This window comes from Cyprinodon variegatus, unplaced genomic scaffold, assembly GCF_000732505.1.
Source record: "Cyprinodon variegatus isolate N-32 unplaced genomic scaffold, C_variegatus-1.0 Scaffold499, whole genome shotgun sequence".
In the NCBI taxonomy this organism is placed as follows: domain Eukaryota; kingdom Metazoa; phylum Chordata; class Actinopteri; order Cyprinodontiformes; family Cyprinodontidae; genus Cyprinodon; species Cyprinodon variegatus.
Window position 1 is genome coordinate 18,928 of NW_015150952.1, and position 13,717 is coordinate 32,644.

Below are 13,717 nucleotides of genomic sequence, written 5' to 3' on the forward strand. Positions count from 1 at the left end.
GTGGTTAAAATGCTCTGTAAGGCTGTGTGTGAGGCCTGTTCATGCATGCATCAACACAAAGGAGTGTGAATCATCTGCTTGTGTGTGTGGTGGTGGGGGGGCTGCAGGTAATCGATTAGGCAGGAATCAATTGGTCTGCCCTGATTGGCCGTTCGAAGGTCCCATTAGCTTCCATTTGTAGATAATTGATTTGATGGAAAATCAAAGATTTGTGTTTTTATAAATCCAACCTGACTTGTTTTTCTCAACAATATGGACTTTTTTGCGCTAATGGAGTAAAGCTTCCCTGTTGTTGGTGCTGCAACCTCTGAGACCTTTCAAAAACTGGATTGCACACAGCTGGACTTCATCTAGCTGAACCTTAAACATTGAAATTAAAGGTTTGATAGTTAAAAAAATGGGTAAACCAACCAATGGGGGTAAAAATCCCTTTCAAGCCACTGTACCTCTGTCAGCTCTGCTTCTCTAACTCAGTTAAAACATTTAGATCTGTTCGCCCAGCGTAAGTATTCGTTTGGTGATAATGCTCAGTCCTAACTGTGGCGTTTAGTAGCATCAGTCTAATCTGTAGCAGCAGGGAGATACTCCGTCCACTTTAGATGGAAAGCACCTTGTTGAATTATTGATTCTCTCTGATGGTCTGTGGCCTTTACCAATCTGCAGTTGGTCAATTGAAAGTTTTGTCCAAAAATAGCTGTGGAATCATCCAGAGGAATCCATTCTCTTTACATGAATCATGTAATGTTTTTTTTCTATTATTTATAGAATGGACACTAACATTAATCCTTCTGTAGAATTGATTTCCCTGCTGTAGTTCCCCCGGTCTGTGGGTTTGGTGCCCTGCAGTATCGGCAGCAGTCTGCAGGTCGAGGCTGGCTGCTAAATTCCTCCCTCACTGATGAACCGAACAGCAGGAAGACTCACTCAGGTCACAGATATTCACCAGTGGACCAAGTTTTTCTAGGCATGACTGCAGCTCATTCTGTATTTATAGATGGTAATTAATCACCGTGGTTACTGGCTTCCTGTCACTGAGGATTTCTCTTTTGGACTGAGTGATGTGGGAGAAAATACAGTTTCAACTTTACCATGTAGAGAAGGGGGTGTTTTTTTTTTTTTGTTTAGAAACTTAGAGTTTTGCTTTAAAGTATCTAAAATGTTTTTAATGTTAAGGTGGAAGAGTTTTCCTGTAGGACAATTTAAGGCTTGAAACATGTATAACTTCAGACAAAAGTTTTTATAGATCTTTATCCAGATTTTTATCCTGTGATCTTCAGCATTCATTCTCTTTAGAGGGAACTCCATCCAAATTAAAGAATATTACATTAGTAAGCCAAATGTCAGCTGAGGAGACATCAAATTCCAAACAATACTGGGATATGTTACTGTGCTGCCTTCATGTGTTATCGTAATTATGGAGAAATACCAAAAACTAGGCGATATGGCCTAAAAATCACAGATTTTTAAAAAAGTTTTAATCGAATTATGATTTTTCTTTCAATTTTCCCCCCTACATACAGTATTAACCTCTGAAATCTACCCGATTGCCATCGCTCCGTTGGGCATATTTACATTTAACACAAAATAACACCGGCTAATCTTTCAACAATACAGAAATGCTATACATCCTTAGAAAGCTTAAACCATAAAGTTCATTTTATGGACACGATGAGCACCAAAGCACAATTAATATAGATATAGTAGTGTATTAATTCCAAATTTTTAAGATAACTTCCTACATTTGAAGTGATCCTGATGCTGTCCGTAAGGGTCCACAGATAAAAAGTAATCCAGGATATTCGTAATAAAAACATTTCATAATGAGAAAATCGCCACATAAAGTCAATTTTTTTTACAGTGGGAAAGTTTCATCCTTATAGCAAATGCTAACCATCTTGCTAATTACCTTAGCTTCCACAAACATGTCTGGTTGATGTTTGTTTTCATCACCTTCCCGCCTAGGTTTCTAGCTGAGGTCTGTTGGTTTGTTTGGGGTTACTCATACTAGAGAGACTGGAATTTTTCATATTCTGCTGGACGCCTCTGTTTGCTGAAAATGGTGCAAAAAAATTCTCTGGTTCTGTTGCCTTTAAGCAAATGTGATTTTGTGAGGTTTCTTGCTCCACATCTGTTGCAGCAAACCCAAACCAGGTCCAAAAAACAGATGATTTTATTTTATTTTTTCAGAACTAACTTCCCGTTCTCAGCGGTAGCCATGATGTCGCTCGCTGAACTGCACCATGGGAGTAATACTCCAACTACGCCAAAAATTGTGCCATTATACAAAAAAAAAAAAAAAATCAAATTTTTTTTTAATCGCCTGCAAAAAATGTAATTTAATTAAATTAATTTAATTTTTTTTTTTGCACCAAAAACGGTATGTGATCACCAACTCATGCTGTAATCTCTACTAGAAACTGGAAAAGTTTTACAATACCCGAACATGGCGAAGAAACTATTCCCTGCTATGTTACTCTAACTACTCTCTATTAGTACTGCATTGTTTAATATTATCTCGCGTTGTGTTTATTGCCTACACAAAGCTGTGTTGTACATAAAAAAAATAAAACCTGTTTTTAAAGTGACAGTTTGTGATTAAATCCTTGCTTGCAGACATACGATCTATTTTTCCTCTTCCTACTGTTACAGATGATTTAGGAAGTCTACAACTAGACTCCACAGACTATCCTGAACTGCTGCTTAAAGAAGAATGTTATTCCAGAGTTTTATTGTCATTACACTGTCACAAGTACAGAGCAACAAAATTCACTCTCTGCATTTAACCCATCCCCTTGGGGAGCAGTGGGCTGCCATTTTGTTGCACCAGGGGTGCAGTGTGGGGTCAAGGGTCTTTGCTTAGGGACCCAGAGTGGCAGTCTGTCTGTGGGAGTACGCTGGGGTAGATTCTCACTCATCCATGTCATAGTCATTCCAGAAAAGTTGGCCTATTCAGCCAGGCCAGCAATTCCCTTTATCGACGCCCCTTTCAGAGATAGACAGGTATGAGGCATTGCAGGCTAACAAAAGAAGCCAAACGATCCAGAAATCCAAATGGTTGGACCCGTTCGTCTGTTTCAATTTGCTTGTTTTCTAAGCAGAAACAAGGATTTGTTGGGCTACTGTATAAAGCAACTCAACGCTAATGCTGACGTTTGAATTAAAAAAGCTTCCTGGATGGGAAGCGAAGCGTCTTCAAGCTTGGAAACAAAGTCCAGCGGTTTATTTTTTTACTTTCTTGGAAAGTCCGTGGGAATAGGTTATCTTTAACATTTTAGGATTTCTTTCTTTTCTTCCATCTTAATGTAGAGATGGGATCATGATATGTTGCTTAAGGCCCGTTTAAATATTATCAGACTGTAAGTTTGTATGTTGAGCAATGAAATCCATTTTAACTTTCTCAAATTTTTTTTGTTTTTTATTTAAAGGTGCCAGTCTGTCTAAGTTAAGTTGATTAAATTGCTTTTCCATCTTTTTAAACATGCGCTGCGACGTTGGATAAAAATCTTAAGGACTTACCCAAGGTTAGCATCTCTGGGGTTATGTTTATTTATATGTACTTGAGTCACCGTCTGACAGAAGGTGGACTTTAGTGCACATTTTTGCTTTTCTACTCCCTACTGGCCTCTCTAAGAGATTTTTTTTAAAAGTACATTCTGATTAAACATGCAGGAACATAGAGTGGTGGAGACTAAAGAAACCTTTTTTCCCCTCACCTCTGGGTGCTTTATGCCGTCCACTCTGTGAGCTCCACCCAGCTGTTAGCAGCAGCTGGTTGAAGCTGTACGTTTTGTGGTTTCCTTCTGTACCGACATGCGTACGGTTTATTTCTGGCCGGTTTGTGGTCGCTCGCTGTAATCACTCTGATACATACACATCCTCTGGAGTGGCTTTAAAACTGTTGGTGACCATGGAAACAGCAATATAATAATTTAAGGTTTTCAGTGTTCAGTAAACCTGAGGTTTTAGTCCAGGTCTAAAAGCAGCCTGAATCTGTAGATGTTTTAACTTGCTTCTTGAGGGAGAAGAAGCAACTTGTTAGCGCCGACACACCCTGCTGAGTCATAACCCGCCCTGACCCTCATTCACACCCAGCTGCTAGTGATCCTCTAAGTGGGTTAAGATCCTATTTAGTCAGCTGTGGAGCTGTCAGCAATAAGATGCTTGGATTACAGGAGATCAGGGCTGCAACTTGTTTGATTATTTTTTTTTTATTCAAATGACTGAGTTATTATTGGATAGCAAAACGTTTTTAATCAGAGATTCTTTATTGAAGTAAAAAAAAAAGTGAAGTTAAAACTTCGCTCCTTGATTGAACATATTTACAAAGTTTTTCCACTTAAATACAAAAGGTATCTAATATTTTGTAGAGTTTTTTCTTGATTACTGCATCATTATTTCTTTTGAGAAGTATCAATAATTTTGAAAACCCATTTAAATTATCTGTACTCAGACGCTGTATCTGGATGCAACACTAGATTAGCATGGTATCGAAAATAACTTAAGATTATTAAGTAAAAGCCAAAAGGGGGTTGCATTGGCCCCCCACGCCAAAACAATGGCAAAAGTTTGAAGCTGGAAAAAAAAAAATCTGCAAGCTTGAAGAAAAATCCATAAATGCAGAAAACATAAACTTGAATGTGAAAATTGGTATTGAACTATTTACTCTTCCTTTCTTTTATTCAAACTTGTGGCCCTAATTTAGCTCTCTGTGTTTGTTGTTATGCTGCAGAATTCACCTGCAAACCACTTAAATATAATCTCCTATAACAATGTTGCAACTTATATTGGAAAAATGTACAGTTCTGCAAATGGGATTCCATATATTAAGCTATATTTTCATCTTTTTAATTTTCTCCTTAAATCTTTTTGTACAAGATATTTTGATGAGCTAAAATGGTAGGTGTCTTTTAACTTTGTGATGAAAGTTGGCGTCCATGCTTCTGATGCATAGCCTCTGCAACCATCTGAGTGCGACCACGCCGGTCGGTTGGTCTCAAACCTGCGCAGATCTCAAGCGGGAGTGCGCAGACAAAAAGCAGCTGTGATTGGTCCTTGGTATGCCTTTCTGGCTGTCTGTGTGGTCGTCCTTCTCGATTCGAGAAAAAACTACAATGGACAACCTACGCGTCGCCTTTGTTTTTTGCCCACTCCATTAACAGACCCCGTTCCTCTTTGATGTCTAGCAACTCTAGATCCATCTCCTTGACCGTGATATCTTGCAGACGCGCCATTGTTGATTTGGAAGATAAACACAGTCGCCGCCGAAGTTCTCTTGACCATCCGCCAAAGTCTTGGCGCGTTCTCCAATAGACTCCCGTTTGCGCTTTGGCGGGAAACTGCTGTGTGCCCCTAGAAGTTCCAGACCCAGTGGAGAAGCGACCAGACCCAAGCGACATTTGATGTGTGCAGATGCAGAAGTCTAATCTGCCCTTAAGGGTGGAGGCTGATGGACCTACCATACAAACGCTTTCAAAAGGGTTTGTATTTTCCAAAATTGAGCTCAAACATCTATTTATTGAATGCTTTCCTATTGTTGAGAACACAAAAGAACCAAAACACACTGATATTTATATTTATGGGTAGTTAGACATTAATGTATATAAAAAAAGGATTAATAACAGCAGATTCCGATGCCATCAGCAATATATCATGCCTATGGACACAATTTCAGTTTCATCCATCCATCTCCGGTTGATTGATGGATATTTTTCCTTTCAGCTACATCATTGATTATCCTCCTTCAAACGGAGCAAAATCATATTTAGAAATTTGTCCCACCTATTGCTGAGAGCCAAAGTCTATGTATTGAAATTATTGGTGGGGACACGTCCACACCAGTCCATCAGAAAGTTACGCCTGTAATTTACTGTTCAGTTTACAAAATGCACCTTTAGGACACTCAAAGTAAATGTGGATCTGTTGCGGTTTGACACTGACTGAGCTGCTTCATGGTCCCTGCTGAGTCCAGCAGTTTAATAATGCCAGGCTGCATATCTGGTCCTGATCAGAGTCCCATCTCTGAACTATTGGCACAGTTTCAAGCGCTTTTTGGATAAGTCAATATTTCTTGAAAGGATCTTGCCTCTAAGATCATGAACTGTGTGAAGCAAACTAGAAACGAGGTTGTTTTACGTCTCGACTTTAACAAACCTCCCCCCCACGTCCGTGAGGTCATCCCTCTGGTGGCTCCTGTGTTTGTTTGTGTCTAAAGAAAGACTCGCTGTGGCGTCAGAGCTGCTCTCTATTGTACAAGTCGGGCATTTCCCGGTCAGCATCAGGAAGGCTGAGGAGGGGGGTTGGAGCTGCACACAGGTGTGTGTGTGTGTGTGTGTGTGTGTGTGTGTGTGTGTGTGTGTGTCATATTAGCAAAGGAAAAAACACAGGAAGGACCTTTTTATCTCTAAAATTAAAGTATTTTCTGCTCACTTTCTTTACTTTTGACATATTCTACATCTGTATCTGGGTTTTATTACTTTATCAAACACTGAAAAATATTTTATATCAAACCATTTTTTTTATTTTCTTTGACCTTTTAACCTCCCAAAGTTTCTTCCAGTCATACAACTGATCTTATTGGATGCTACAAAGGAAAGAAAATAACTAGACTTGTGGAAAACTACTGCAACTTCTGCTGGTTTCCTGACGGCACAGTGAACAATTTTAGGAAATAAGACCAAAAACTCTCCTTACCCTATGTGACCCTATAAAGAAGGAGCTTGTTATCTCAGTGGATTAGTTTGGGGTTATTTGAAGGCAACACTTGCAAGAAAAAGGAAAAGAAACTATCAGCTCTGAGTGCTGCAGATCAATGATCTCTGTAGGACTTTGGATTAATTTAAATCAGTTGCCTCTAAAATGGTTAAATATGCATCAGAATAAGTTTTCATATTTAAACAAGCACTTGGTCGTTAAGGTGACTGAACGAGGCAGTGAGTTTAAAGCTCCCAAGACTGTTTTAAACGATAATTTTAAATAGGACTAAAACATCTGGCTTTACAGGTTGTGGCAGCGTCTGTTTTTCTGTTTTTATCAGGGAACATTATCACAGCTTAAAGATGTAGATATGAGGACGGGTGACAGGCTGAGGGAAAAATAACCACCTTATCTTGGAGCTGGAATGTTTCCTGTTTTGGATTTTAAAATTATTTTAGTAAAAATGCCAACCTGTAGATCTTCTAAAATTAGGGCTCAAGAAGAGAGATGGGTTTTCCAAAGATACCTTTCAGAATAATAGCTTGAGAACTGGAAGGAGCTATAAATTAAAATGATTAAAATCATTTTGTCATTGTTTTTCAAAACTAGGCTACGTGTTCTATTGTTTTCAGAGTACAAATGAAAAGTATATATTTTAATTATTCAAAATAACAGCTTTCCTTTGAAAGGAGTTCGATCATTAATATTCAATTATAATCACAAAGAAGTCTTTCAATGAGTTAAAGGTTTGCTTGTTATACTCCACTATACACCATAAAGTGAGATTAAAAACAAATTTATTCAAAACACCTGAAACAAAATACAGTTTCCATTAAAAAAAAAATTAATATCCACCTAAAACAAATAAAAAAAAATAACCCTGCAATAAATCCAGACGGATATTTAGGGAGGGATCCAGTTTGTAGTGTGATAAGAGCATTTTTTGCATTATTTTTATTTTAAATGGAAACCTTTATCATAGCTATGCTATTAAATAAAGCTAATCTCTCTTTTGAGGCTTAGAAACAGAATACATTTTTATGCCCATTGATATATTCTTTATTTTTTTTCCCCTTGCTCTTCTCTCCTTTTACTGCAAAACAAGCCTTTTCATTCTAATTCAGGTTTTTACTGCCAACACTAAATGGTTAGTTAAAAAAAAAACCTTGCAGCAATGAGCTGTCTGAGCTGTCTGCTCATTGCTGGCATGGAGACAATAGTCCACGTTGCTCTACTTTGTAACTAATATACCAGCATATGGTGATTTTCCCACTGTTGTGCAATAACAGTGCATTGAAACCAGCGCAGCTGTAGTGAAATAATAATAACGGTCACAGATGTATGACTGACTGACTCTGATATGAAGCACATGTTAAGGGTAAAAGATCTAGATCATCACAAAAGTAGATTCTGATGGGCATAAAGGGGCATTATGTTGTCATTTATGTGCTTTGTTGTATTTTTTATTTTTATCAAGGCTTATAGATATATATTTTTTGAGATAGAAGCTGTATTAGTGCTTAGAATTGTTATATAAAAGTGGAGTTCCTCTTTCTTAATACATTTCCTTTTTCTTTTTTTTTTTTTGAGAAACAAAGCTTACAAATCATTTTCAAAATAAAAGCCTCATCATGTCTCATTGAAGAGTTTAACCAAAACTTCTCAAATATTCCTTAATGGCCTTAGCTAGAGCTGGATCTGGATGGGTTTTTTTTCTTCAAAATAAAACTTACTGGAAGCCTAAATTAGAATAATAACTCACCCATCGCGGCTGGTCTTCCCCCCTTTTTTTCTTTTGGGGTCACTGCCTGGAATAGCACCACGGGTACCACTGATCCCTTGAACTTCCAGCTCTTCTCTGAGACCCTGGTATTTCTCTAGTTTCTCATGTTTACAATTGGTCAATAAAATACTCTGTATGTAAACAGATATTGGGGTTTAGAGCAGTCGTTAAAAATAGTTTGTGGAAATAAAACCCTCCTTTAAAGATGACTGGTAGAGTGTTATAAGTCTAATAAATCCATAAGTGTATCTCCACCAAAAGGATTATGGACGCTAGTTTTCAGATTGATGCCACAGCTGACCTTTGATTTGATCATTTTGTTCACCGATGCTGAAGGAAAAACCATGAATTATCAGCAAGAACTGTCAGATCCCCTTGAATATTTCCACCTGTCTGAGCTGTGGGTTTGTACAAAGTGGTATTAATAAGCCCACACTGCCCCCTAGCTGACATGTATGGGTATTGCAGCTGGTTATTTGCTTAAACTAGAGCTGCAACTAACGATTATTTTACAAATCGAATGATCTGTATATCATTTTTTGGTTATTCGATTAATAATCGGATAGCTCAAGATTGCTTAAAGAAGACTTTAAGAAATTAAACAAGGTGAAACTTTTCCACTTGAGGAGTTCTCAATAGAGCATGTCTTAAATGTAAAATGTTGATATATTTTCTTACAATCTTAGTATAAATACTGCTTTAAGTAGGTCACTCTGTCAGCTATAGGCAAATTAACGGTTAATTGATTACCTAATTAGCTGAGAAATATTTTAATAATTGAGTAATCTGATTAATTGTTTCAGCCCTACTTTATACAAAGTAAAGTACCCAGAATGCAGATGTAAAATATGGAAACTCACACCTCAGAGACTTGAAACCCATTTGACATGGACTTGTTTCATATACTTAACCTTTTATCTAATTTAAATAGACATTTAGTTTAATACCAGATGTTTGTCCTTTACCTTTAGTTTTTATCATTTTCCTCAATTTTCTCCTAATTGTTTTGGTTTTCTTCTAGTTTGACTTTAAAAGTTTGAGTCTGGAGCTAAACTTGGTCGGATACTTCCCAGGTCGGTGTACGATGGTCAGGAACATGGCCTCTTCATGGAGAAGCTCGACGCCCGGATCAGGAACCATGACAGAGAGATTGAGAAGATGTGCAACCACCACTTCCAGGGTTTTGTGGACTCCATCACGGAGCTGCTCAAAGTTCGAGGAGAGGCCCAGAAGCTGAAGGTGAGAAAGAACAAGCAGGCGAGGTTTATCAAGAAACACCGGAGAGGACAGCTTTAACCTGCTCTTATCTTTCAGAGTCAGGTGATTGAAACCAACATACGTCTCCAGGAGGAAGGCAAAGGGGTAAGTGTGGGTTTCTAATTTAAAAAAAGAATGAATAGTGAAGCCCTCTAACTCTGTTCCTTCTCCTTTCAGCTCGTCGGTTCGATGGAGGAGCTGAAACAGTGCCGAGTGCAGCAGATGAACATCGCTACCACCATTGACAAGCTGACCCACTGCCTGCCAGGTAACGCAGAACACAGTGGGTCAGGATCCATGCTGGAACTGATCCAAGTGTCTCTAGCCGGTATTTTAGGAATCGCTCAGGTTTAACCAACTGATTCTGGTTAACAGTCCACAAGATAACAAAGTGTAAGCCTGGTGAGTGTGAGCAAGGCTTCATGTTTAGTTTGAATATATAGGAGAAGTATTTGGATCGGAATACAAAATACTGTACATGTGGTGAGATTTTAAAGAAGCATTTGGGTTCTTTGTCTTTTTAGATCCAGTCTGTATAAGCATGACTGTAGGATGATGTCTTCATGCTTGAGGTTAATGATGAGCTGAAAACAGACGGCTGCACCTTAGGTGCCCTAAGCAGCGCTATCAAAGATCCCTCCTGTTGTTATTATACTCTATGATAAAGTAAATTGAGTTGTAACACACTTGACATTTAAAGAAATAACCAAATTACTGAAGCTTTGTTGTCTCTTTCTGGCTTCTTCAGTTCTGGAAATGTACGGCCGACTACAGGAGCAGATGAAGGCCAAAAGGTACGTCTGTGAGAAACTTTTTTGATTGAGACCTGAAACGGACAACGTTATCATCGTCCTGTTTACAGGATGAAATAAAAGATTTAAAATGGTGTGAAAATATAAGGATAAAGTCAATTAAAAATCAAAATAAGAATACCGTAACAATAATTAAAACTGAGCATGATTATGAATCTTATTGACAGTAAAAAGTATTTAAAACACGCAGTGAAAATGTGGCAGATGGAAATGTTGATAATTTAAAACTTATGTACCAGTTTGAACTGGTGGGATTTTATTTTTTTATCCAAGACATCACCTGAGAAAGGTAAAAGAGATGGTTGAAGATAAAATATATCAGAGTGATGTAGAGGGATTTATAATATGGACTTGTTATCCAGTTCAGCGTGTTTTACAAATTAAACAAAGTACATGAGCTCTGGTACTCTAGTCTGTCTGCATGTATTAAAGAGGGTTTGATTTGAAATCTAAGAGGTTGATGTTGGAGTAGCCTGTTATTCTAACCGACCAGGGAGGAAAATAAGTGTTTGAACACCCTGCTATTTTGCAAGTTCTCCCTCCCATTTAGAAATCATGGAGGGGTCTGAGATTGTCATTGTAGGTGCATGTCCACTGTGAGTTACAAATAAAAAACAAAAAAAAAAACAAATCCAGAAATCACAATATTTGATTTGTTTAACTATTTATTTCTGTGATACAGCTGCAAATAAGTATTTGAACACCTGTTAATATTTGCTACAGTAGCCTCTGTTTGCAATTCCAGATGTCAAACATTTCCACAGATTTTCACGAGGTTTGCACACACTGCGGGAGGGATTTTGGCCCACTCCTCTACACAGATCTTTTCTAGATCATTCAGGTTTCTGGGCTGTCACTCAGATTCTGTATTGGGTTTATGTCTGGAGACTGGCTAGGTCACGCCAGGACCTTGATATGCTTCTTCCAGAGCCACTCCTTGGGTATCCTGGCTGTGTGCTTCAATTCATTGTCATGTTTGCAGACCCCGCCTCGTCCCATCTTCAATGCTCTAACTGAGGGAAGGAGGTTGTTCCAAAAATCTCTCAATACATGGCCCCGGTCATCCTCTCCTTAATACAGGGCAGTAGCCCTGTCCCATGTACAGAAAAACACCCCCAAAACATGATGCTACCACCCCCATGCTTCACAGTAGGGATGCTGTTCTTGGGATGGTACTCTTCATTCTTCTTCCTCCAAACACGGTTAGTGGAATTATGACCAAACAGTTCTATTTTGGTCTCATCTGACCACATGACTTTCTACCATGACTCTTTTGGATCATTCAAATGGTCTTTGGCAAACTTGACCTTAATATGTAATGGTTCAAGCAAGGGGACCTTCCATTATGTATTAAAGGCTGGGTATCCTCTCACAGCAGTGTGTTGCTGTGAGCTTGACACAGATGTTTTTAATTTATGCCCAATATTGAAGCCTGGTTTGCGCTATGCCATTCCACGCCACAACGTAAGACGGACAATCACGAACTAGCTGTGGGTCTAGATACGGCCGAGGGGGTGAGGAAGTGGGGGCAAGTTTGTGTGACAACGGGGGGACATGAGGACGAAAAAGAGCAGGGATCCAGGTGGAAAAAGGGTCCCGGTGTTCTTATGCACCTTGCTCTTCTAGCTGGTCCATCTTTAAGAGTCTTTTTCCACAATGGCGGTCATACAAACAAAAAAAGCCAATAAGGTACCAAGCAGGAGATATGCATAGTGCAGAGCAGATCTAGATTTGCCCAATCAGAGGCCTCCTGTCTGCGGCACTATCTGCGGTCACCTACAATTTTGGAGAGGAGCACCAGAGTGTCTGTGGAAGGGGCGGGGACATATCTGAGTTTACCACGAAACTCACGCAGACGACCTGGTTTCTGAGCATAAATCAGCCCTTAGTGTATTACCAACAGTAACCGTGGAAACGGTGATTCCAGCTCTTTTTTTTTAGGACCATCTCTGTTTAGTTCTTGGCTGATTCTCACATTTAAGATCATTGAGACCTAATGGTGAGATCTTACATGGAGCTGCAGCCTGAGGGAGATTGACAGTCATGTCAAATACTTATTTTCTCACTGTAGATGGTGAGAACTTTACAACATGCAATGCAATTTGAACGAAGTACCCTGAATAATCAAAGTTAAACGTGGAGTATTTCAGCAGCCAAGTGCGTTATTTCTTTTAGCCATTAGATGGCGCCAATGAGCTGTACAGAGAGAGGGGAAAAATTTTTTTTTTCCAGGTCTGACCTGTTGAACAGTCATGTTGATCATAAACCGGTCGTATGTTTTTGTTTTTCCTCTTTTCGTCTCATGGCTGCTGTTCTCAGAGAGAGCGGGCAGGAGGCAGCCTGCTGTGAGTGTTTCACAGATGTTCGGTGTTTCACAGTGTTTTGGTTGAATGTGATGTTGATTCCCTCTGAGGTGAATTGGATTGTGTTTATTTCTGTGTGCTAAGATGCTGTTAGTTTAATCATATTGCATTAACAAGAAATCGGCTTTATTAGATGGTGTGGACACCTAGGGGATATACAGCAAAACTCCCTGCTTCACATCAGGCTAACCCAGGAAAAGTACAATAAAAGCTGTTTTCTTTTATTTGGTTGCTGCAGGTACTATCCTGCTTTACGGACTTTAGAGCAGCTGGAACACACGTGTCTTCCTAGAGCCGGTCAGTACCGGTTCTGCTCCATCATGGCAGAGAACATCCCCAAACTGAGGACGCACATCCGGGACACCGCCATGACGCAGCTCAGAGACTTCCTGGAAAGCATCCGCAAACACTCGGACAAGATTGGAGAGACGGCCATCAGACAGGTACGCAGCGATTAAACTGCCTGAATTCACATCACACACAGTCAGCATTTCAGTACACTACAATCAGTACAACAGGAATAAACAGCAGCTTTAATGAAGTCAGACGTAGACCTATTGTTCACCCCTAGAGGGGCTTTATAAGAGCATTTTATCTAGTTAATTCCAGGATCTGTATTTAATTGATGGGGGTTAATTGAAAACCAGATATTCACAAAATAAACCTTTTCAGTAGAAAAAAAAAAAAAAACCCTTGCACCTAATTTATGGAAGAAACAATCATATAAGTACAGAAACACAAATGTTTATATTTCGCAATCCGTTATTTAGGTTATTTATTAATCAGATTGGTTGAAAGTTGTAATAATA

The 13,717-nt window shown here is 39.0% G+C and overlaps 1 protein-coding gene across 1 annotated transcript in view; it reads left to right on the forward strand.

Annotated features, from left to right (window-relative positions):
• LOC107094665 (exocyst complex component 6B-like) overlaps window positions 1–13,717 on the forward strand; it is a 136,959-nt gene that overhangs the window by 7,972 nt on the left and 115,270 nt on the right. The window contains exons 2-6 of the mRNA XM_015390432.1: window positions 9,550–9,715; window positions 9,791–9,838; window positions 9,911–10,001; window positions 10,482–10,527; window positions 13,147–13,351. Coding sequence (XP_015245918.1) covers window positions 9,550–9,715; window positions 9,791–9,838; window positions 9,911–10,001; window positions 10,482–10,527; window positions 13,147–13,351 — 556 coding nt within the window. The remainder of the gene's footprint in view (window positions 1–9,549; window positions 9,716–9,790; window positions 9,839–9,910; window positions 10,002–10,481; window positions 10,528–13,146; window positions 13,352–13,717) is intronic.